Source organism: Centruroides vittatus, unplaced genomic scaffold (genome assembly GCF_030686945.1).
Source record: "Centruroides vittatus isolate TY-2023 unplaced genomic scaffold, ASM3068694v2 scaffold_435, whole genome shotgun sequence".
Lineage (NCBI taxonomy): Eukaryota > Metazoa > Arthropoda > Arachnida > Scorpiones > Buthidae > Centruroides > Centruroides vittatus.
The window spans coordinates 7050379-7076987 of NW_027122708.1; the positions used below are offsets into that span (position 1 = coordinate 7050379).

Sequence of the window (26609 nt, forward strand, 5' to 3'; positions counted from 1 at the left end):
TTTCTCCATTTAAATTGAACACAGGAAAAAAATTTATTTTTGCATCAGTTGAACATCACAATTTTTTTTAATGTCCCACAGAAAAAAATTCAATGCCATGGTTATGTAGTTCACTTTGTTCACTCACCCTATGGGCCTGGCTCACTTGTTCCCAATATAGACTATTCATAACAAAAATTTCATGACAATTCAACTCTGTGAGGGGCCAACCTTCCATAGACAAATCCCCTTTCCTTTGCTCTGTTCATTCTACCTCTCATGAGTGGGTGGCTCAACTTCCCATCCTCTTTACTTTGCTTCTTCTTGGCCCAACCCTTTTTGATACAAATCTAAAAACTGAAAATTATTTGCTGCACCTGTATTGTCAGTATACAGTAGACTAATGTATAAATGTTGGTACTCAGCACTATTTTCATAAAGTATAAATACTGTTCCAGAAATAGTGATTAAGAGGAATAGAAAACTTAAAAATGTATTAAAAATATTTTGCATGATTTATAATAATTTATGTCTTATAATTACTGTGTTTAATCTGAGAAAAAAGATCTGATACAGCCATTGCATTTTCAGGTGGTCTTATACATTAATAATAAACACTTCAGTTGCATATATTCAATAACTGAAATACTATGTTATGAAATAATTGATCAGAATCAATAAAAGTAAATCCAACAAATGATTTAAAGTCACATTTTCCTACTACTAATAATTTTTTTTTTTTTACTGACTCACAATATTTCCCTAATAAGTATATTTTACTATGTTTACAATGATATAATAAAGTAATTTTGATGAATTTCAGAGGGAGTACAAAAAGTATTATCACTTTTGGGACTGATGTTTTTTAGGTGTCATGTTTCTGTGGACTAACCATTGTTGACCTTTTTTAAAGTCACTTATTTGAAAAGGAATAACTTTATGGTTTTTATTCTTTGTATATGTTAAAGATTGTTTTCTCCCATTTAATTTGATATGTAATAAGTAAGAATGTGTTGATACAGATTTGATTGTTTATAATTCAGGCCTAGGAGTGCTATTTCCCCTTTGAAAAAGTGAGAAAAGTGAGTTGAAATACAGAAAAAGTGAATAAAAAGTGAGTGCAATAGTGACAAAACAAAGTGAAAACACAGAAGGAAAACTCAGCAAAACAGCAGTAAAAATTGTTATTTCTTTTTATTCTGTTATGGTTAAACACATTTTAAAAATTTCTGTATATACTGTAATATAGTAGCCACTCGTTATATCGCATTTTTTTGGTCCCCTAAATTTTAAAAGCATTTGAGTCAATTAATTTTAAATTACCAATTACCAATGAATTTCTATTTGCAACGAAATACGAGAAAGAGCTAAATATGCAGAACAGGTGGATAGATCGATTGTCATTTGTTTCCTTTTGATATAAAAGTTGTTTATTTATTAGTTTTAAGCACAGTCTCCTCATTTACAAGTTTCTGTGAATTTGAAATTTCATACATTTATGTGAATTAACGGTATTGCGTCAATTCACATAAAGGTGTGAAATTTCGAATTCACCGCATAACGTGTAAGGAAAAGATCTCTCTAATTCTGAACGAAAACTTCTAAAATTTTTATACAGTAGTAACTTCATTTTGCTTTTTAGAGAATTTTTACTCTGTAATTTTATAAGTTTTGATGTTCTATTATATATTCAATATTCATTTTTTTTAAATTTTCAATTACAGCATTTATAATTTTTATTGAAAAATATAAACTACACGAATTTCTAATAAGCGATTTATATAGTACTGTATAATAAAATCGCAATTGATGTTTTGTTTTTATATCGACAGTATTTGTCTTTCAATGTCATTGTTAAAGAAACAATGCTAAATGGGCGTTCATGGTTTCGATGTTTACGTAAACGTCAATTAATTCGATATAACCTACGAATAAAATTCAGGATTGAAAAACTAAGCTTATTTTATATCAGAAACACTTGCTGATGAAAGAACAGAGATTCCATAGCATGTATAATCTGTTTAGTAAAAGCCCAGAATTTTTATTACTCGGTTATATCGCGTTTTTTTTTTTCTGTTTCCCGATAACCAGTGGCTTCTGTATTTCCAGTAAACCATGAATACTTGAAAAGTCTTTGGCTTCTGTAAATAATCAGTCATGAAAGATGATGTTCTTTTATTAAGATTATTCTGCATGTTATCAACTTCCTTCTATTTCGCTTCCTCTTGCTTTTGAACACTTAACACTAATAAGCATCACACGTGCTGCTTGTACTTCATTCATGTTCTTGCTGTTAATAGCCTTCTCCAGTTTTTTTGTTTGCTGCTTCTAACAAAACTTAGACTGTCGCATGTATTTCATTTTCTTCTACATTTTTCTGGTTTAAACTCAGTTGCCGTTCCATAATCTTCATGTTACGAACAGCTTTCTTTTGTTGTTCTTCAAAACATTTCTGTGCTCTTTTTTCCGTTTCTCTTATTCTTTTAACTTCTTTTCATTTTCCAATCGTTCTTGATAATTTCTATGTACCGAGGAAGCTAATTTCAGTCGTTCTTTGCAATAGGTACAAGGTGTGGGCTTTGGTCATACATGTTTAGTCCCTCCTTAACAATCAAAAGTGAATTAAGCATTCTTTCCAACACTGATGCTCTATCAGGAGAAAGTGCCCGGCATAAAATTGATCCTCTCATTCATGGGAACGGGATTTTCGATGCTGATTTCACTAATTTGGCTATTCTCGGATATTTATCATTATCAGAAACTGTTTATTTTTTAATGCTTCGAGATGTGTAAATATTGATTTCCAAATAAAATAATAAATCTGAAATAAATATACTCCAAATAATATAAGTAAAATAATATTTTATTAATGATTTCATAAATAACAAAGAACTTTTTCCTGCAGATGAATAAAAACCAACATCGTTGCAAAGTTGTTAACCTTTGGGAAGCCTGTGAAAATCTTTCTCACAAGCAATTACGTGTTGTACTTTTTACAACACTTCGAATATTTTAATTTATTTGGTAAATTTTATATGTAAATATGAATTTACATTTTCGTTTACTTTTTTAGTCTCTCAATTAATGCACAATTATAATCGGCATAAGAGAAGATTAAAAAATGGATATTTCACAAGCAAAGTAATCACACATTTTATGAAAATAACACTTACTATATGGAATAATTATACTTGTAGTCAATTTAAACATACATTTATGGGAAGATGTAGATGTGATTTAACGTTAACAATATGCTATGAAATCATTAAAGTAATTTTATTAAACTCAAGTTTATGAAATTATTTAAAGATAAATCAAGTAAAAAAATATTTTTGTAAACGACAACTCCATAACCCGATTGTTAATTAAAACCAAATAATCTGCCAAATTATTGGGCTATAACCAGGATAACTAAATGGTCAGAAACGAAATCTTTTTTAGTGGTAGGAGGTTACGCTACTATCTCGTGTTAATTTTAATAATTATATATTTTGAATTTAAAAGCGGCAGCAGTGTTGTCAGCTTGAGAGATTAATCCCTCTGCGTAATGTGCTTTCCCCTGCAAAAGGACTTTAGTGATTTTCTTAGAAAACAGCCAAAACTGCAGGGATGCTTAGAATACTTATTTTTAAACTCTGTAGAAGGAAATGCAATTCGGATAAGGTAGATTTTGGCGAATAATGAAAATATGGCATGAGTACATAACTTTACTCAACACTGGCTTCTGAATTTGTAATGAGAGGGATTTTTTAAGTGCATAAAAGATTTTTTTAAATACGTTAAATAAATTTTTGTTTTCTATAACCTAACGACACTGAGCGGGCAGTTGCAATTTTGAGTCTGCTCAGGGCCGCGTATTTTCTTCTAAAAAATTCTATTCTGATAGTCCGATAATTCGGCAATTCGTTTGGCTTTAAAATTATTTTTGGTTTGCCCCACATCTTAATTAAGCACGTGAAAATGACCAAAAAAGTGAGAAAAGTGAGAAAATGACCTGAAAAGTGAGAAAAGTGAGGATACTTCAGAAAAGTGAGTACAAGTGAGAAAAGTGAGCGACTCCGAGGCCTGATAATTTGAATTTAATGTAAACAAAAACAAAAATCCAATTTTTTAGATTTTTTTTAATAATTGCACCATATGAAAATTTCACACTCAATTCTGTTTGAGTAATAGTTGATTTTCATCCTGTTGATTGTTTTTTATCACATGACAAAAACTTATGATGATGATGTGTACATCAGGATTTTAGTTTTTGGTTTCGTTTATATGTAATTCCAGTAAATATGTAAATTAGCACTCCACAAAAATATACATTAAATCACAATAATTGTGATGTTTTTGCTTATTTATATTTTAAAAGAACTAAACATTAAGTTATGTAATAATAATAGTGTAATAACTTCAATGAAAAAAATTGTGAGAAAACTTTGTTATGAAGCTCATTCCCAAATCTCACATAGTAGCCACACTGAAAGTGTTAATATAAATTCAAGTAAAATTATTTAATATAAAACAAATAAAATGTAATAATTTTATTTCTAAATAATCAGAATGAGTACTATAATAAATTACCTGATTCTGTTGGAGCCTGCAATAAATTAAGAATGCTTTGGGGCTTGTAAGGTGCTGCACCAGATTCTAATGCTTCACAAACAAAGCTGTCTACAAAAGATAACGTTGGATCTATCTAAACAAAAAAGAATATTTGTAAATTTCAAGGAACATAATCTAATTGATTAAATCAATTTTATTATTACTAAAAAAATATAACAAAAGTAAAACAAAAAGAATTCTTATATAAAAAAGTAACAATTTCATACACTTTAATTCTATACTATTCCAACTACAGTAAGGTTTTGTTTTACATGAAATTGATATATGAAGATTTGTGTTTTCACTGATGGAAAATGGTTAGGATAACCCATTCTCATGCCACTGAATCATCAAACAGTACTTCTTCAGCTTCTGACATTCCAAACACAAACTACTACTGAATGCTATTGTGGTGAATACTTGATCTGCACATATTTTTCTCAAGTAGTGTATTTGATTCAATGTGATAAAGTTTTGTTTTGTATATTCAGAAACTGTTGTTTTATTGACTCAAGGTATATAGACTACAAACAAAGGCACGAGACATACATAAAACTACAAAGTTGATCTACCACAATCCTCAGTGAAATCCAAAGGGAAAAAAAGAGTGGGTCTAAACCATGAATGAATTGTTGCTACCATTGTTGAATTGGAGTTTCTATATTTTCCTACCTGTTTGATTCTAAACCATGTTCTTAAAATTTTTGAATTCTTTCAAATCTTCATTCTATACCTTTAGAAATCTCACTTCGGTTCACCTTGATTTATCATTGATAAATGTAATGAAGTGGTTTGCTCCTCTAATGAGCTGGATCTGATAGGCTTTATCCTTTGGCTTTATCTTTAAGGAAAACAACTTTGAAGCTTTTTGTCAGTAATCTTTGCTCTGACATCAAATTTGTACTAAACTTCGGTACATACAGGGCCTCATTTAGTGCGACTGTTTTGTCACTTTTGTCATTGTTAACTCTTAAATTAACTTGACCTGTTGCTGTTACATTGGTTTCTGATTTATCTACTAAGCACACTTTCCTATTTCACATTTACTCCATATTGTGAAAACTATTACAAGAGGAGCATATATGTGAAGTGCTACCGCTATCTGAGCACCAGCCCTCCAGATATACCAATACACCTTTGTTCTCAGTGTTTGATAAAACTGAATGGAATGCTTCTAAGTTCATTTGATTTTCTCTCATGTCTAAGTCACATTCAGAATCCTCTATGGCAGTGGTCAGGGAACCGGGGTAAAAATGAAATTATTTGGGGTAATAAGGAATTTCTCCAAAACCTAGAGTAAAAGTTTTCAATGAAATTATTGTGTTCCAAAATGATAATTTTATTTGGTTTGTCTATTATTTATTATTTTCATGAAACTTTTCATTTTCAGTGTAAAATGATTCAATAAATAGTGTTTAATTTAAATTTGTATCGATTTTCTTTTTCATAATGAGGGGGGGGGGTAATGTCGACCTACACTAATATATTTTGGGGTAATGGCTAAAAAAGTTCCCCACCCCCCTGCTCTATGGTCATATCTTTTGCAGTTGAAACACTTTCCTTGAAATTTAGTTCTGTTAGAATTGTTGGGATTATTTCTAGATTTTCTGGTATTGTAATGGTTTTTCGAAATCAGGGCACTACTACTACTACAATCAGTAGATTCGTTCCCATATCTAGAGTCGCTCTCTCTAATTACTTTAATCTGTATTGACTCCAGTTTCAATAGCTTGTCTCATAATTTGATTGCACACCAGAAATTTTTGAAATCCTCTGGTAGACTGTAAAACGATATAACAATTAACAGGTTGTTGTTAATGTCCATGTCAAGGTCACATAGTTTATCTACAAGGTCAAAGAACCTGTTCAAATAATTGGCTGCAATTTTCATTTTATTCAAGGTTAGTTGTTTGAGTAAATTTACTTTTCAAGTAGGACCTTTTGATTGATATACAGTATATCATGGCGTTTTCCCCAAACCACTTTCAATATTTTAAGTCTTTAATTTGCTTTAACTAGGAGGACTTATTGACAAAATTAATTCTGACTTAGCTTTTGAGCCATTGGTCTCCCACACTGTAATCTTGTTTTCTTCTGATGATCTTTGTTTTGATCCATTGACATAGCCCCAAAGTTCATTCTTTATTAATAAAGCTTCAACTTCAATCTTCCATGTGTCAAAATTTTCTTCTCTATCCAGGGGATCTATTCTTATGGAAGTCATGTTTTTATTTCTTCTCGATGACTGTCCTGATCGACACAATTTTCATTTAAAAAGACCAAAAACAATTTACTTTGCAATTTGAGTGTAGCCTGGGCCCATAATCCATTGTTTTATTAACTCAAAATATATAGACTACAAGCAAAAGCACAATACAAACGTAAAACTACATAGTTAATCTACTGCTGTCTTTAGTGTAACCAAAAGGAAAAAAAAGAGTGGGTCTAAACAGAGAGGTCTCATATATATATATATATATATATGTTGGGTATGTGTGTGTGGTGTATGGAGGTAAACAAATAGGGGTGTACAGTGCCACCTGACGACAACAAAATTTGAACCTCACAGAAACATCAGACTAAAATAGTATTCATTATAGCAAAAATATAAATAAAACATTTCAAACCCATTTTAATGTTTTTCTGTTAACTGTAAATGTTTGCATAAATGCTTATGATATCACCTGGGACTACTTGGGATAGAGCAATAATTTGACAAAATTTCATTTTACATGATATCTACTGAATTGAACACCTGCATAAACAAGGTCATACTGTATTTTACAATTTTGACTTGTTTCTGCTTTATGGAGTTTTTTCTGAACTTAAAAGAGTTATTCAAATGAAACATTAAAATATACAAAGGAAACATCACGGGGGGAATTGAAAAATTTAAGACATGGATCTCCAACCTACTAAGCAAGAAACGAGAAAACTAACATCCAGGCGTTAAGTGTTTACGAATATCGCTATAATTACTAGCGCTTTCGACGAAACTATTTTCGTCTTCCTCAGGTAGATAAAAACAGTTAAAATCCTTTTTTTCGAACCAAAAAATTTTCGAAATGCAAAAACCGCTTTAGAACTTTGGAACAAAATCAACGATGGAACTGAGCGAGAAGAAATTTAAATGTGCGCACGTGGTGACGTAGCGCATGCGCTATAAATTACTGAGATGTGGAGCTAGAGATGTTGTTTTAATCTGTTATATAAGTTGACCCACATAACAGGCAAATCAAGCGTGGGGTGTTGCACGGATTTAGTGCAGCGGTAAGAAAGGCCTCTCAAATAAACACGATGCTCTTGTTATTACAATGCCTGAGCATCACCACCTGGTCCCATAGCGGAGTGTATAGGTGCTGTAACACCATTCTTGCTAGTTCGGTGTCTCCTTTGCCTGCCCTGATGGAAAGTTGGTGTTCGGAAATACGACAAGCCAACATTCTAGTTGTCGCACCAACGTAGTGGGTGCGAATACCGGATGCAGTATTTTCCAGTGGGATAGAGTAAACTCCAGACCTCTCTAGTACGGAGGTAGCATCCCTGTCATTGCACAGTAGCCTCCTAAGATTTGGCCGTGGGGAGACTGGTAGAAAGAGCGCGTGTTGCCTAAAAACACGGCAAATACGTATGGTGACTCAGCCACAGAATGGTAATGCGGGAAGGACTACCGTGCATTCGTTTGGAACATGTAATGCCGTGGGAGGAAAGAGCGATCTTTTGACCTTGTTTAGGAGGTACCTGTACTTGGCATTAGTATACCCTGCCGCGTTTACTGCTGAGCGGATGGCATTAAGTTCAATGTCGACAGCTGATTGACTGGAAGATAACAAAAAAGCCCTTCTAATTAATGGGGCGATAGCTGCATTAACATAATGCTGCGGCTGGAATGCTGTAGCAGGGATTAAAGGTGGTAAGCAGCTGAATTTATGGAACACGGAGTACGATAAAGCTCCCTGGGATTTGGAAATGTTTAGATCTAAAAACGCAATAGCCCCTTCATTTTCTTTTTCCCAGGTAAAGTTGATGGTAGAATAAATTTTCATGAGTGAACTTTTGAAGGTGAGGAAATCCTCCTCCATGTCCTGCCAAGCTACAAGGATATCGTCTACATATCTGAGGTATAACAATGGGTATGCTATCGTGAGGGGGAAATTGAAGACCCTTTGCTCAACATGCCTCATGAGTAACTCCGCCAATACCGCAGAAAGCGGTGAGCCCATGGGGACTCCTTGTTTCTGTAGGTATATCCTCCCATTAAACCGAAAATAATTGTTTTCGGTAATAAAAAGCAAGGCGTCACATATCTCTAAGACCTGCTGTGCTGTAAAGCACTTCTTGATGAGAAGACTATTTGCAAGCATGACAGCCTCGAACTGAGGAACCGAGGGATAGAGTGCAACAACATCCAACTTGTAATAACTATACTCATTACAGGATGAATTACCCAAGACCGAAGAAATTGATGTTTTTGCTTCAATGGAGGAAGATGTAACCCAGGAGGAAGGAGGCAGGAGCCCACTTAGTAGCTTGGCGAGCACCTTTTCAAGGTAGTAGGTTGGGTGAGTCCTTTTATTAACTAGCGGCCTCAATGGCCAACCCTCCTTATGAGTTTTAACCTCGAAAAAGAGTCTGGGACACGCTATGTTTGATGGAGGATCCACACGCCCAGGAAGAGCAGAAATACTAGGAAGAGATATTATTTTCTTAGTCTTCCTAAGGACGGTAGGAGTTGGGTCAGACTGTAAGACTACCGTGTGGGAGTGGTTGAGGAAGTCCGCGGCTCTGGCAAGAAAGTCGTCTTCTTTACACAGGACAAATTTCTTTTCCTTGTCCGAGATCAGAAGCCGTAAATTGGACGTCTCCAAGTACCGCCTTACAAGGTGGCTGTTCACAAAGATACTGCTGTCACTCGTGGAACGCTGTTGAGAAGTGAGCGTTGAAACGATGGAAAGTTCCATACTTGGGAATTTGGTGGCAGCTTGACAGTTCTTGAGCGCCGCTAGGATCGCTGGGACCGCATCCGAAGCACTGGTATCGCGTGGTGGGGGGATATACTTGGGTCCCCTTTGTATAATCTTGAGAATCCGGGCAGGAACGTGCTCCTCCGTGTAATTGTAGAACGGGACTGGTTGCGGTTGCCTACATTGCCTACGTGTAGCTTCCAGGAACCATCTGAATTTCTTATTTAATTTCAAGGCTATCTTATCAGCAAACGCTGTTGCAATACTTTGTAGTTTTCCCAGCTGGACGTACAGAGAGGCCGGGTGGCAAGCTCTCGTAAACTGTTGATGGGCGAGATATAATTTTAGCTCCACATCAGCTAGAGATTTACGCTTACATTTAATTAACTTCGAAAGTAGCGATTTCTCCACATTCAGCAGGGCACTTCGAAGGCATGCAGGAAAGGCTGTTCGGTTGATGGTGATGCACTTCGGGATTATGCCATGTCCTCTACACTTAAGTAAGAAGATTAGCTGGGCATGTAACTTATACCACTGCTTTTTCAGATTTAACACACTGCTTTTTCAGATTTAACATCGTAAAAAAGGATGTCCGTTGTCCAGAATTCATCTTAAAGGTAAATCGTAACGATGGTGGACTTCACGCCGATCTCTGAAGTCCACCATCGTTACGATTTCACGCCCATTAATTAGAAGGGCTTTTTTGTTATCTTCCAGTCAAACAGCTGTCGACATTAAACTTAATGCCATTCGCTCAGCAGTAAACGTGGCGGGGTACACTAATGCCAAGTACAGGTACCTCCTAAACAAGGTCAAAAGATCGCTCTTTCCTCCCACGGCATTACATGTTCCAAACGAATGCACGGTAGTCCTTCCCGCATTACCATTCTGTGGCCGAGTCACCATACGTATTTGCCGTGTTTTTAGGCAACACGCGCTCTTTCTACCAGTCTCCCCACAGCCAATTCTTAGGAGGCTACTGTGCAATGACAGGGATGCTACCTCCGTACTAGAGAGGTCTGGAGTTTACTCTATCCCACTGGAAAATACTGCATCCGGTATTCGCACCCACTACGTTGGTGCGACAACTAGAATGTTGGCTTGTCGTATTTCCGAACACCAACTTTCCATCAGGGTAGGCAAAGGAGACACCGAACTAGCAAGAATGGTGTTACAGCACCTATACACTCCGCTATGGGACCAGGTGGTGATGCTCAGGCATTGTAATAACAGGAGCATCGTGTTTATTTGAGAGGCCTTTCTTACCGCTGCACTAAATCCGTGCAATACTCCCACGCTTGATTTGCCTGTTATGTGGGTCAACTTATATAACAGATTAAAAACATCTCTAGCTCCACATCTCAGTAATTTATAGCGCATGCGCTATGTCACCACGTGCGCACATTTAAATTTCTTCTCGCTCAATTCCATCGTTGATTTTGTTCCAAAGTTCTAAAGCGGTTTTTGCATTTCGAAAATTTTTTGGTTCGAAAAAAAGGATTTTAACTGTTTTTATCTACCTGAGGAAGACGAAAATAGTTTCGTCGAAAGCGCTAGTAATTATAGCGATATTCGTAAACACTTAACGCCTGGATGTTAGTTTTCTCGTTTCTTGCTTAGTATCAGAGATCGGCGTGAAGTCCACCATCGTTACGATCCAACCTACTGCATATGAGACAAATATGGCCTCAAAGTATATTTATACAGTCCACATAGCCTGTTTTCATTGACATGTTTTATCCTTGACATTCAAACTAGTTCAAAGCCAGTGTTGTAACTATTGTAAGCAAGGGACTAAAATTTCTAGTTACACTACTGTACAAAGCACAAACTTTTGAAAAGCCAACTAAAATTAATAGACCTTGCCATAAACAATTTTTATAAAACCTATTTAAAGAATTAAAATTTATTTCTTAAATTTTTAAAAATTTCAGCAAGAAAAAAATTTTAAAAGCATTAAGAAGTTTACACAGGAGACATTTTCTATTTTTGCTTCTACATACTGTATCTTTGCAAACCAACATTTTCAAAAATAAAATATATAAAATTAAACTATCAAACACCACTATCTGACAAATATCTAAAGGAAATTGTAATAATGGATGCCATAAATTTATTCTCAATTCTGATGATGTTCTTTTGAAAAAGAGGTTGCAAACTCATATGGATTTTTTATTCATCATTATTCAAAAATAAAAAAAAATCTTAATCTTTGACTATAACTTTTGTACCTGGCCCCCAGTTTTGTCTTTTACAACTCACTTGGCCCTTCTCAGTGAAAGGTTGTAGACCCTTGTTCTATGAGAATAGATTGCTATAAAGATAAACTGTAAGGTTTGAAAGTACAAAGCAAATAACTGCATAACAGAGGTGAATTAAAATATAGTATCACTGTTACAATTACACTACAAATGTATACAAAATCTTTTTTTTAAATGTTAAAAATAGAAAATAATGATTCTTAAATATGATATATTCAATTTTTATTGCATACATCAAATCAAAATATAACGTAAACAATGCATAAAATTAAATGTATTTTTAAAAACTATTATTTTTACTATAATTACATTATAATATAAATACAAATTTTAATATACTTTTTCTTTCCTTGTTTGTTCACATAATGGCAAAATATTTTGAATGTTTTCAATTATTCTCAAAATTTCTTTAACTTTCTGAAATAAGAAAAGAAGTTTATAAAAATATCAATAATTTACCAAATTATACTGGATTACTAATACTAATGACTAAAGTAAGTTAATAATAATAATAATAATAACTCTCCCAGGGTCACCACCTGGTCGTGGTGGGAGAGCCCAGTAATTTTACTGATCCATAGGGCAATACAGGCTGGAGCACAAGCTCCTGGTAGGGACACCCATGCCAGTAAGGTCTATGGGGAGAAATGAAGTTAAGAGTGACCACACACCCACATTCTGTGGAGATATGCATCATGGTAGTAACCAGATCTAAATGTGATACCGGCTCAGACGTCGCCCGGGTTAACAAGGTCTGCGTTCGTGGGTTAGGCAGAGGCTCACGTTCGAAAAATAGGCCACAGTCTCCCTTGGTTACCGGTGGCGAAAGCAGCACCGGCCCAAGCATGGCTACTGCAATGCCCTCAACAGATGTGAGGAACAAACCCAACCTTGGTGTTTCTGTGGCAATGCATCCACAGACCACAAAGGCTGGAAAACCACGCCAACGGCTGAAATGGACAGTAGAAATGAACGAGTTTATCATCCGTAATTATTACACCATCACAAAACTCGAAACAAACATGACAGCATACAGACAACAACTACACCATAAATTCACACAACAATATCCTCACCTCACTGTTAGCGAACAAAGGGTTGTTGATCAAAAAAGAACAATTATACACAACAACTTTATCTCACAAACAACACTTGAACTTATCAAACAACAGGTTGCTGATCAAATACATCAACAGACAGAAACATCTAACATTAATGAAGATCATGTAACCTGTCAGGATAATCCAGCAACAAGCATTGATAATAACACACATACAACAATTACCACTAATGATACTACAGACACTTCCTCATCCATCACTGATAACATAGACTTGGATTTAGTTAGTACGCTCTCACTTATATTTCAGGAAACACTCACTAAATATACAGGTACAGATCCCACACAACGACCACGAATACCAAAAATCAACACGTCAAAGGAAGTAGGAAAAACACTAAATTATGTAAACACTTACTTACTACCACACTACATTCATTCAATTTCTACACTCGCAGACATTCATACATTAGTTTATGCTGGGGCAGTCACAGTAGTGACACACCACGGACTGAAAGTACAATCACAGACAAATACAGAGAAAACACAATTCTATCACAAGCCTGCCTGGCAGAGAAGAATAGAAACACAAATAAATGGCATTAGACAGCAATTAGGCAGGCTGACACAATACACTAAAAACAACATAACACCCAAATTAAGGAAACAGCTCAAAAACATTTTCAAGAAAATAAAAACACACACAAAACATGAACATCACAACACACGCATTACAGAATACATTGATACACTAAAACAAAAACTTGCTGCCAAAGCACATAGACTCAAACGATACAAAACATGTACACTACGAAAACAACAAAATAAATTATTTACAAACAATGAAAAACTCTTTTACAGACAAATTAATAACAAAGCAAACACTGATACACAGCACAGTGGCACACCAACAGAAGAAGAACTCACAACATATTGGTCTTCTCTTTGGTCCAGTGCTGTCACGCATAATGCTGATGCAGGCTGGATCGAGGAGGAGAACAGAAACTTGCACAACATACCAACTATGCCCTGTGCTGAAATAAACATACATGATTTCCAATACACTGTTAACAGAACACACAACTGGAAGACACCTGGTGTAGACAACATTCACAATTTCTGGTACAAAAAGTTTACATCACTGCACCAGGAACTAGCTAAACATCTAACACACATCATCATCAATCCACAAGACATGCCAAATTTTCTTACCCAGGGCATCACCTACATGAAACCTAAAAACAACAATACCACAGACCCCACACAATACAGACCAATTACATGTCTTCCAACACTCTACAAATTATTGACATCCTGTATTGCAAACAAAATATACAAACATGTTGAAGAACACGACATTCTAACAGAACAACAAAAAGGTTGTCGTAGAAACCACAGGGGATGCAAAGAACAGTTACTCATAGATTCAGTCATTCTACGGCAAGCACACAGACAACACAGAAACATACACATGGCATATATAGACTACAGAAAAGCATTCGACAGTGTTCCACACAGTTGGCTGCTACATATTCTACACATGTACAAAATACATCCATCACTCATTGCATTCTTTCAAAACACTATGCAGCACTGGAGAACAACACTACATCTCAGGGTTAGTAACACTTCCATACAAACAAACCAAATTTTTATTAGGCGAGGAATTTTTCAAGGAGATTCCTTGAGTCCTCTCTGGTTCTGCTTAGCCCTGAACCCATTATCCAACATGTTAAACAACACGCAATATGGTTACAATATCAGACACGAAAAAACAACACAGTATACACTGTCACATCTCATGTACATGGATGACATAAAACTTTATGCATCCACACAAAAACAACTTCATCAACTCCTACAAATCACACATTCATACACCAAGGACATACAAATAGAATTTGGCCTAGATAAATGCAAAACAGTTCACACAGAAAAAGGAATCCTGAAGAAAGAAGATTTTGCACTTGGAAATGGAGACGTTATTGAATCCATGGAAGAGGGCGAGTTCTACAAGTATTTAGGATTCCAACAGGCCAAACTAACAGAACATACACAAATAAAGCAAAGATTAATTAAAGAATACCAAAGTAGGTTAAATGCTATTCTCAGAACACAGTTAAATGCAAAACACACAGTCAAAGCAATAAACACATATGTCATTCCAGTACTCACATATTCTTTTGGAGTTATACATTGGACTCACACAGATCTTGAGCAACTCCAAAGGAAAACAAGAACTACACTTACTAAGCATAAACAACATCATCCTAAATCCGCCACAGAAAGATTAACCCTTCCACGTAAAGATGGCGGACGTGGCCTGATTGACATAGTTAACCTCCACTACAAACAAATACAGTCACTGCGAGAGTTTTTCTACAAGAAACAAGAAACATCACAATTACATAAAGCAGTAACTCTAGCAGATTCAAATAATACACCATTAAACTTACACTCACATCATATGGACACAACACAACATATAGAAGGCATAGACACCATTAAGCAATCGTGGGCTCGAAAGGTACTCCATGGCAGGCATCCTTACGACCTGGCCCAGGATTTTGTTGACAAAACTGCGTCAAACAGCTGGTTAGCTCGGGGATGCCTCTTTGGGGAGACGGAAGGATTCATGATTGCCATACAGGATCAGATCATAAATACTAAAAACTACAGAAAACACATACTCAAAGATGCAACACTCACAAATGACACATGCAGAAAATGTCACATCATGCCAGAAACTATACAACACATCACCTCTGGTTGCAAGCTCTTGGCACAGACGGATTATTTACACAGACATAATCAAGTAGCAAATATAATACACCAAGAGCTTGCAAAGAAACACAAATTAGTAGACATCCACGAACCATACTACAAATACATTCCACAGACAGTATTGGAAAACAACACGCACAAAATGTACTACGACAGAGCCATAATCACAGATAAAACAATTTACCACCACAGACCAGACATCACACTCATTGACAAACACAATAAAATCACATACATTATAGACATATCCATTCCAAACACTCACAATATACAAAACGCATGCACTGAAAAAATTAGCAAGTACACAGAACTTGCCCAGGAAATAAGGTATCTGTGGAGGATGGATAGGGTGCTTATTGTACCTGTTGTTCTCTCCTCTACAGGTGTCATACCACACACACTACACAAAAGCCTGGGCACATTACAATTGAATAGAAACACATACATCACACTACAGAAGGCCACTATATTGAATACATGTCACATTGTGAGAAAATTCCTGAATACAGACACACACACTGATACACTTCTTTAATTTCTGTTTTGGTTACTATGCCTTGACTTTGGTCCGGCATAGTACACAGCTACCGGTGTTAACCGAGTATATCTCACTTAACCCAACATAATAATAATAAAGTATTGAAAACATATATCTATCCATAAATTGATATTTTTAATGAATTAATAAGCTAGATTAAATTCAGAAAATTTAGAATAGCTTGAAGCAAAACTAAAATCTACAGTGTTTGTATGTTGCTTATTAGGCAAATAGAAAAACATTAATAATTGTTTAAATAATTCTAGTGAAGCTAAAACTGAGAAACCAAATCTATCAATCTTGCCAGATTTGAGTTAACCTTCCAAATTGACTAAATGATATATCTTCCAAATTAAATAATCATATAATAATTGTATCCACTTCATAACAGTGCTTAATCTAATGTGAACCTAGCTTTAGCCAGGTATTTCTAAATAGTAGAAATATTTCTTGTTAAAGCTGTTATGGTTGGTAACAGAACAATCAAGAATTTCAAGAAACATAATACAAATGTATCAAGATGTTTGAAATTCTATCTGAAAAAGGTTTGAGTCAAATTTCACTCGTGGTAAGTGAAACGATTCTGTATAATTTTATGAAACACTTAGAGAGATAATGAAATTTTTTTAATTATAAATTGTTACATTGAAAATCAAAATTATATACTGTAAATTAAAATTAATGGTTTTAATAGATTATCATTTTCATTTCAGACAGTATTCTTTATAAAATATGAAATTCTAAAAAACAGAGTCCTTGTAGAATTTCTCAAGGAATTTTATACGTCATTCAAATAAAAACAATAAAAATAAATTTATTATCCATGTATTAAAAAAACTTGTATCCAACTCAGAGATGGGGGAATCTTTTACTAATGAAGCCATCCCATATTAAAAGAGTAACAATACCTCATTTTATACAATATTTACAATATAAAAAAATTCTATTTGCATATGTTTAAGCCATTCAAAATTAATGAATTCATTGATTCATTAATTTTGCTTACAAAATAATTCTAAAAAGTTCAAGATTATTCCTTGAAAAGGCAAATTTGATAAACTGAATTAATGGATCTTGAAATTCCTAAATGCAGACTAAAAGCAGAATATAATCACCTCCTAGGATGTTTTGGCATGATTCTGTGCTGGTGCTGAATACTTTGTGGTCAGCCTGATGACCATGGTGGATCCATGATCAATCAACCATATGGTTCTATCATTACAAATCCAAGAAGGAACTATCCACAGAATGGCATCATAATCAGCCTCCCAGGCCAAAGAAGTTTTGCATTCAGTGAATAAGAAATTGTCTGGAATAATCATGGTTTCCATATTCTGAGTCAAGATCAATGTCATCATTGTCAAAAGAACCAGATCATCAACATAGAGAAAGCTGTCACAAGATGCTCTTTCTGAATGGCAATGAATGCACTTGCCCAATCTATCTACAGTACTAAATCATGCAGAAAATCAAGGATTTGGAGTTTGAACTGATAGACTATCCTTTGCTGGGCCCTGTGCCCTCAGATTATCCCTCTCTTCCCAGCACTAAAGAAGCACTTGAACAAATTTGCTTCTAATCAGATCACTGGTGCTGTATAGGTCTAATTCACAGACTAAGCTAAGATGTTCTTTCTGGTTCTTTCTGCAGGAGTCTGTCTTTTCCTCTAGGAAAAGTTGCAAACTTCAGCTTCCTCTTTATATAATTAATATATAAAATATGATAAACTTTTTATTTTACTTATTTTTACATATTTTAATGTCAAAAATTTGCTTCTTTAAAAAGAAATTTAATTAAAATTGTCCACTGTTATGTAAAAGAGTCTTTTGTTGGTTGATATAAATAAATAAAATAAATCACTATTTATCAATTCTCATTATTTTATATTCTTCCAACAATTCTATAAATTGTAAAACTAAATAGCTTTGAATAATAATAATAATAAGCCTCTTTGGGGAGATGGAAAGATTCATGATTGCCGTACAGGATCAGGTCATAAATACTAAAAACTACAGAAAATGCATACTCAAAGATACAACACTCACAAATGACACATGCAGAAAATGTCATATCATGCCAGAAACTATACAACACATCATTTCTGGTTTTAAGCTCTTGACACAGACATATTATTTACACAGACATAATCAAGTAGCAAATATAATACACCAAGCGCTTGCAAAGAAACACAAATTAGTAGACATCCACAAACCATACTACAAATACATTCCACAGACAGTATTGGAAAATAACAGGCACAAAATGTACTATGACAGAGCCATAATCACAGATAAAACAATTTACCGCAACAGACCAGACATCACACTCATTGACAAACACAATAAAATCACGTACATTATAGACATATCCATTCCAAACACTCACAATATACAGTACAAAACACATGCACTGAAAAAGTCAGCAAGTACAGGTACACAGAACTCGCCCAGGAAATCTGTGGAGGATGGATAGGGTGCTTATTGTACCTGTCGTTCTCTCCTCTACAGGTCTCTTACCACACACACTTCAAAAGCCTGGGCACATTACAATTGAATAGAAATACATACATTACACTACAGAAGGCCACTATATTGAATACATGAAATATTGTGAGGAAATTCCTGAATACAGACACACACACTGATACAGTTCTTTAATTTTTGTTTTGGTTACTATGCCTTTGGTCCGCCATAGTACACAGCCACTGGTGTTAACAGAGTATATCACACATAACTCAACATAATAATAATAATTGAATTATTCATGAAATATTTACCTGTTGAATAAGTTGATATTTATTCTCTTGATACCTTTGTATGAAAGATTTCATCTGTTCAGACACAGAACCAGAATTTAAAATCACTTTAATCATTGCTGATAATATCCATAATTGTATTTCTTCTGAATATATAAGATTTTTTGATAATAATTTACATAGATTTTCTTGTGTCTTGTTGGAGGATTCTGTTTCACAATAGCACCACATTTCTCCAAAAATCTTAAATAAATTAATCATCTACATTAAGTTTTCTAAAAACCAACCATGCATTTTATAAAAGAAAATTTGGATAAAAAAGTAAAATACTCTTAACTTTGTTTTAACTTTCTAAAAATATTTAATCCATAAAAAATTTGAAAAAATCTAACAAAAAAAATTTATTTTCTTTACTTATATGAGTACTCCATTAATGAAATATTCATATAATTAAAGAGAAATTTAAATGATAAATATTTTCATTATATAACAATATCCTGAAATCAAATTTAAAAACAACTAAAATTATGCAAATGTTCATAATAATTTATTTCACATGTTTTTAAACTGATTATAGTAGTAATTAATCTTAATTTTATTTATATAGCATCAGTTATAGATTCTTAAAACCAGGAGTAGAAAATCACTACATGTTTTTTTTTTTTTTAATTTATTTATTTTCTTTCTAACTCTTCAAAATTTTATAAGTAAATAAATTTTTAAATTAAATAATAAATATTGATTAAAAGTCATTCAAGTTAATTATAAAAAATCAATAAAATAATTCACATGCAATTTCAGTAATTAAGATTTTTTCTAACGGTACTAATAGATAGTTTCTCAAACAGATATAATATTTGTACTGAATAATGGAGGATGTAAACGAACCAGCTTAATCCAAACCAATCTATGTTCAAAGAAGTAAATGAATTAAATACTCTCCCTTCAAACAATTTAAATCAGCTTTTTCTTTTGTCAATAATTGCAGCTGTCTAGCAATGGTTGAAAAAAAATCACAAATACCAAATAATTTGGATTTAAAGATGCTTGAAAAAATGTTATTTAACGACTTCTTTCTAGTGCCTTGACTTTTATTGTATATTTTTCAAAATACATGCTTCACTTCAGTTAAAATATCTTACTTATATACAGCTGAGATTGAGAAATAAAATTTTCTCTTCTTACAGTAGTATTTTTCAACAATGAAATCATTTTTTTATTAAAATTTCTGTACACTTAATTTTTTAATTTATTTAATTTTAATTGATAAAAAATAATTAAACAAAAATTTTAGTTAAAAACAAATCTAAAATTCAAACCTAAAATTAATTAGAGTAAAATTCATATCTGTAAGTTTTTGTTTAAAAATGAGAGAAAATATTCCTTTTAGTGCCATATTTTTTAATTGAAAATATTTTGTATTACCATAGTATTAAAATGAACAAAATGCATTTTAATAAGTGAGTTTGGCATAAAGTCTATCTATGCAGAGAACAATCATTATATTTGTCATTATTATATAGTAATTTAGAAGATTCATTCTGTATTTTTACATAATTTTAGTTCGAAGTATCAAACACAAATTCGTGTTAATAACAACCACTTGGCTTTTTTCCACCTTTATTTAGTTGATACAGTACACGTTTCGGGCCTTATGCCCCTCATCAGTCAACTAAAATAATATAAAATAATGTATACAGCGTTTTTACCGACAAGTTATATAAACATTTAAACGTATATAACATACCAGTTCTTCCCCCAGTATGGCACTTGTACACGGTAAGTTTGGACATTACAAACTCAAGGATAAAAGTTATAAAATTCTTGTACATCTATTTTTCTTGATGTCTTACGAAAAGGTTTAGACTACAGCGGCCCAAATAAGTGGGAAACTTTAACAATCATACCAAACTTAGACAAAATATGCAACACCCTCCAAGACACAGAGTCTCAGTTTATGAAAATGAATATTAGCAACAAGATAAAGAAATATATAACAAACGAAAAAGGAAGGAAAGTAATAAAAGACAAATATCACTACACATATAATAATAAAATTAGTCAAGTAAAAAAGTTTTTGTCAGATAATAACTTAGATATACTTAAAGCAGATAAATCCAAGCAACTTATAATAGTATATTCAGACTGAATAAAAAAGAAAAAATATGATCTAGTGGAAAGTGAAAAATTTAGACTACTCCCAACTGACCCGAGAGAAATTATACAAAAAGAACTAAAAAATAAAATTACTAAATTACAAAAATTAAATAAACTAACCAAACAAGAGAAAGAATTCATCCTAAATGATAATAATGATCGTACACCAAAAATAAATATACATTTAAAAACCCACAAACCAGGTGATAAAGTGCGGCCGATAATAGACTTCAAGAACTCACCCTTGTATAATTTAGAAAAATTTCTAAAACAACAACTGAAACAATTCCAAAACTCTACTTTCACAATAATGAATACCGACGAACTTCTTCATGATATCAAAAAACTAAAAATAGAAAGAAATATGAAGATCGCCAGCCTAGATATTACTGATATGTATCCGTCCATGACATGGGACATAATAGAACCAAAATTAATGAAACTCAACGTAGAACCGGAAATAATAAACTTAATAGAATTCGCTTATAAAAGCAACTATTTCGAATATGAAGGCAATTACTACACACAAGAAGAAGGCATAAGTATGGGTTCAGTTATCGGTCCAAAGCTTGCAGAAATGGTAATGATAGACATTGATGAGAAGATAAACAACATACATGGAATAAACTTTTATAAACGCTACGTAGACGACATAATAATTATATATGATACTTCAATTATTACAATAGATAAGATAAATACGCTCATAAACAATATACACAATAATATTAAGTTCAAAATCGAAGAAGAAGATAGTATACACAATAATATAAATTACTTGGATATTACAATCAAAAGGAATATAAATAACCTAGAATTTGAACCCTTTAAGAAACTTTGTGCCATAACAAAAACTATAAACTACAGCTCCCAAATACCACTGTATATAAAACAAAATGTCTTCATCATGGAATACAAAAAAATTAAAAGTAGAACTAGTAAACCTGAAAATGTTCAAAAGCATCTAAATAATTTAAAGAAAAAGTTCATACTAGACGGATACCCAATTAGATTGATAAATACATGGGAAACACAAATAGAAAAATCAACCTATGAAAAACAAATCCAGGAAATAAAAAACCAAGATATAAAATACAAAAGTTTCCCATACATAAAAGGACTGTATGAAGAAATAAACAAAGAAATGAGAAAAATAAATATAAAGTTGGCACCAAAATATCAAAAATTGCAATCACGAATAATAAATAAAGGAAAAAAACAACCTGATGAAAACATCGAAGAATCCAAAAACGTTGTTTATGAAATACCATGTACTTGCAAAGACCCACATACCTACATCGGAGAAACAAAACGAAAATTAAAAATACGAATAAAAGAACATATAGCTGATATGAAGCACCAAAGGATGCAATTTATTAAGCAGTGGCCGTTTCCACGACCACTGCTTAATAAATAATTGTAATATCGATAAGGACAACACCAAAATTTTGTATAAAGAAAAAGACATATATAATAGAAAGTTTAAAGAAAGTTTTGCTATAATTAACTCAGAAAATTGTATAAATAAAAATACAAGTATAAATATTAACAAAAACTGGTTAAATATACTATAAATTTTAATATTTAGTTAAAAATACAATAAATCTTAATATTTTACTAAAAATACCACTAGGGGGCTTACTTTGTTTCAACCCCCTACATGTAGTTATGCAAATTTTAAATGTCACACAACCTAAACAACGTTCAACAGGGGAAAGTTCAGACTAAAGCTTATACCCAAAGTTTGTCTACAAATTTGTCTTTAAAGAAAATTTCTGGATTCTGTTTCAACATAAACGAGCCAAAAGTGCTCGAACGACCTTTGAAAATGTACTGTGTATTAACCATCTCTACTAAGAAGTACAAGAGAACAACAAAGTAAGAACTTGTCCCAGTTTTATTCACAGTTAATTTAAATTTATTGTTATATTAAATAGTTGTACTTTTTAACTCAAAATAGATGTACAAGAATTTTATAACTTTTATCCTTGAGTTTGTAATGTCCAAACTTACCGTGTACAAGTGCCATACTGGGGGAAGAACTGGTATGTTATATACGTTTAAATGTTTATATAACTTGTTGGTAAAAACGCTGTATACATTATTTTATATTATTTTAGTTGACTGATGAGGGGCATAAGGCCCGAAACGTGTACTGTATCAACTAAATAAAGGTGGAAAAAAGCCAAGTGGTTGTTATTAACACGAATTTGTGTTTGATACTTTGAAGAATAATACAACACGGTTTCACAAAAATCAATAATTTTAGTTGTTTATATATTTGAAAATTTATCTTAAAAAATCATAAATACAATATTAATAATTAATTACCCAGGATATTATATAAACGAGTTGAAAAGGTAAATCTGGAGAATCACATAATTCAGAATATATTTTAAAAGCAGCTATTTTCAGCAAATCACTACCTGAAGTAGAAATCAAAATTTCATTCATATATAACAGTTTATCCAACAAAACAAACTCATGCTTTGCTAATTCTTATAATTATAAGCCAAAGTAAATAAACAGTAACAGAAAAATGTCTTAATATTTGGTTGAAAATACATGATCATATATTTTTTTTTTCTTAAAAGTCATACATGAAAAATGCATGAAATGCAAAATTCTTTATTCATCAAAAACTATATACATATACATACAGGGTCTTCTAAAATGAATTCTACAATTAAATTACCATAATTATGTTAATTATTACCTGAGAAGTATGCAACACAACATACACAAATTGATAGAGTAACTGTCAAGTTTCATTTCCATCTGCATTCCAATGTCTTGTTGTCTACTACCTCTAGGAAGTATCATAAATGAAAATAGTGAATCAATAATGGAAAAAGCATTTTGTGTTCTGCACTTCACAAAGTCGGAATAACTCATTATTGTGCAACATGAGTACTCTGTAAGAGCTATAGAACTGTAGCTGATGCGAGATGATTGATAATAGATATACTGTAGTGAGAAAAGGAAGAATTTGAGTATTGGTTGGATGTCAGTCATATGACATGAAGTGCATAAATTAAGAAATTGTAATGGGCAAATGTAAAACTTGGACAGTTTTCCAATATTTTACACTGTACTGTACATTACAAAAAGTTCTCAGATAATAATTAACATAATTACAATAACTTAAAATGGTAGAATTATTTTTGGAAAATTCTGTGTGTATATATTAGTTGTTTTTAATTAAAAAATTAAATACTACTATTTAAATAGGATCAATAGGATCCATCCTTATTATATTATTTTATATGTTATTTATATTATATATACCATATTTACTTGCATGTAAGACAAGGTTTTTATTCATTTTTCACTGCTTCAAAAACCTAAGTTGTCCTATACATGCGAGCAAAGGATTCTTTGCATTTTTGCAACAATTTTTGTGAACTGTGTAGTTGCATTTTTTAGTGGAGACTCACCCTCTTGTGTTTAATTAAAAACAAAAGTATTTTATCTGAGTCATTTGAATCGTTCTTGTGTATTGTCAGGAGTAAAGATAAATAGCAATAGGAAAAGCAAAACTTTTGAATAGAATTCCAAAATCACACAGGAGCCCGATATAATTCATTCCCACATAAAAACAGATGATTATTCAGAGAAACTCATTAGTGTAATCAATGGAAAGTGGATTTGACTGTTAAGAAATGGCAAAAAAGGTTCCTGATTGTTCAGCTTTACATGAACAAATCATGTTGTTGATTTTACAAGATTTTTCTGTAAAGTTTAAAATGTGAGTAACTTTTATGGGACAATGTGTGCATTTACGTGCATTTGATATTTTATTTGTGATGAAATTAAATAAAGTTAGAATTGTATTAATAAATCTAATTTTCTTTATTTTGATCTTTAAAGTTACACCTCATCCTATATGTGAGATCGTCTTATATGCAAGTAAATACAGTATATATATACCGTATTTACTTTACTTGCAGTATATATATATATATATATAAACTAAGGATGGATCCTAGTTAAAAGCAATTTAACTAGGATCCATCCATCAAAATTTATATACTAATAAATACAGTTAAAAGCAATTTCTTAGTCTTTATTGAATTATTTCAGCTTTTATTTTATATTTTATGAAGAAACATTTACAAATTTTAATTCATAATTTTTAATTATCATTTATATGGTAAAACCTGTTTAAAACAGAACCTGAATAAAATGGGAAGAAATTCTTCAGAACAAAGGTTTACTATGTTAAATCTTACTATAAGCTGGAAACCTTTCCAATGCAGAAATGGAAGAGGTTTTTGGGTAAGAACATAACATAACCTGGATAAAGTGGAAAATAAGATTTCATTCATAGACAAATAAGTAAATCACTTTTATATATAGCAGTTATATATGCTATATACAGTAGAGAGTCGTACAGTAGAGGGTTGTTCAGATTAGTGATTTGTTCCGATTACCGATTATGTACGAAAAAATATATTAACCTGTCCGATGTTCAAATTTTTCTCTGTTGCGTGTCGCTTCGTGTTGAATTTTCATTAATTTTAAGCCTAACAAAAATTTTTATAATAATAATCGAGGCTATCGTATCGTTAAAAATTATTTCTTCATTTTGTACAAACAAAATAAATATATTGAAGAATATAAAAACATAAAAATTATACTTTAGAAGTAAATCTAGTATCAAAAACGTTTGATTCAGCACGACACAGTCTGACTGAAAATCGTTCCGATTACCGGCGATTCCGATTACCGGGGTTCCGATTAACGATTCTCTACTGTATATGCATATTGCATGCATATGCTATATATATATATATATGCATGCTTTTATATATGCAGTTATTGTATGTACAGCATAACAAACTATTCTGAGAATGATTTTGAATCTTGTCCTAACATCAACAGCATAGAGAATCACTGCACAATATTTCTGCAGAAGAATCACTGCACAATATTACAAAATTTATATACCATGAAAGCATCCTTCAAAATCAAGTCCTAACTGCAACTGAGGGTTCATCAATTTCAGAAGTTGCAAAGATGGTAGAAAAAAACATTAAGCACTCTGATACTTTCAAATGTCCTCCATGGTTCTCCATCAAATTAGTTGATGACAGAGAAGTGTTTTTAAACATTAATAAAGTTTAATTATTATGCCTTTGTGTCCTTTATCTTAATTTAAACTTGTCGTCTACTGGTACTTTATCAATTAACAGGACTTATTATACTGGATTTATGGATGCAGAAATTAAGTCTTACAGATCAAAAATAATATTGTTTATTTAGTTCATCCATAAATCCAGTATAATAAGTCCTGTTAATTGATACAGTACCAGTAGACAACATAAGTTTAAATTAATCAAGTTTGTTTTTCCAGTGACATATGTAAATTTTTTTATCTTTATCGTCTGCATTTTCAATGCACACACTGCAGAAATGTTTATTGTGTTCACATGCTTTTATGACAATTATCATCCACAAAATTGTGTTCTCAGAAAACAAACAGATTGTTAATAAAAATGTCTTTTTGATTAACAAA

At 32.5% G+C, this 26609-nt stretch overlaps 1 protein-coding gene across 5 annotated transcripts in view; it reads right to left on the reverse strand.

Moving 5' to 3' along the window:
* LOC136989047 (AP-4 complex subunit epsilon-1-like) overlaps window positions 1-26609 on the reverse strand; it is a 99813-nt gene that overhangs the window by 16452 nt on the left and 56752 nt on the right. For all 5 annotated transcript variants that reach the window (XM_067287130.1, XM_067287128.1, XM_067287129.1 and 2 more), the window contains 4 exons: window positions 23423-23517; window positions 18956-19177; window positions 12137-12214; window positions 4552-4666 (listed from right to left, as the gene is read on the reverse strand). In XM_067287130.1, the coding sequence (XP_067143231.1) occupies window positions 4552-4666; window positions 12137-12214; window positions 18956-19177; window positions 23423-23517 (510 nt within the window). The remainder of the gene's footprint in view (window positions 1-4551; window positions 4667-12136; window positions 12215-18955; window positions 19178-23422; window positions 23518-26609) is intronic.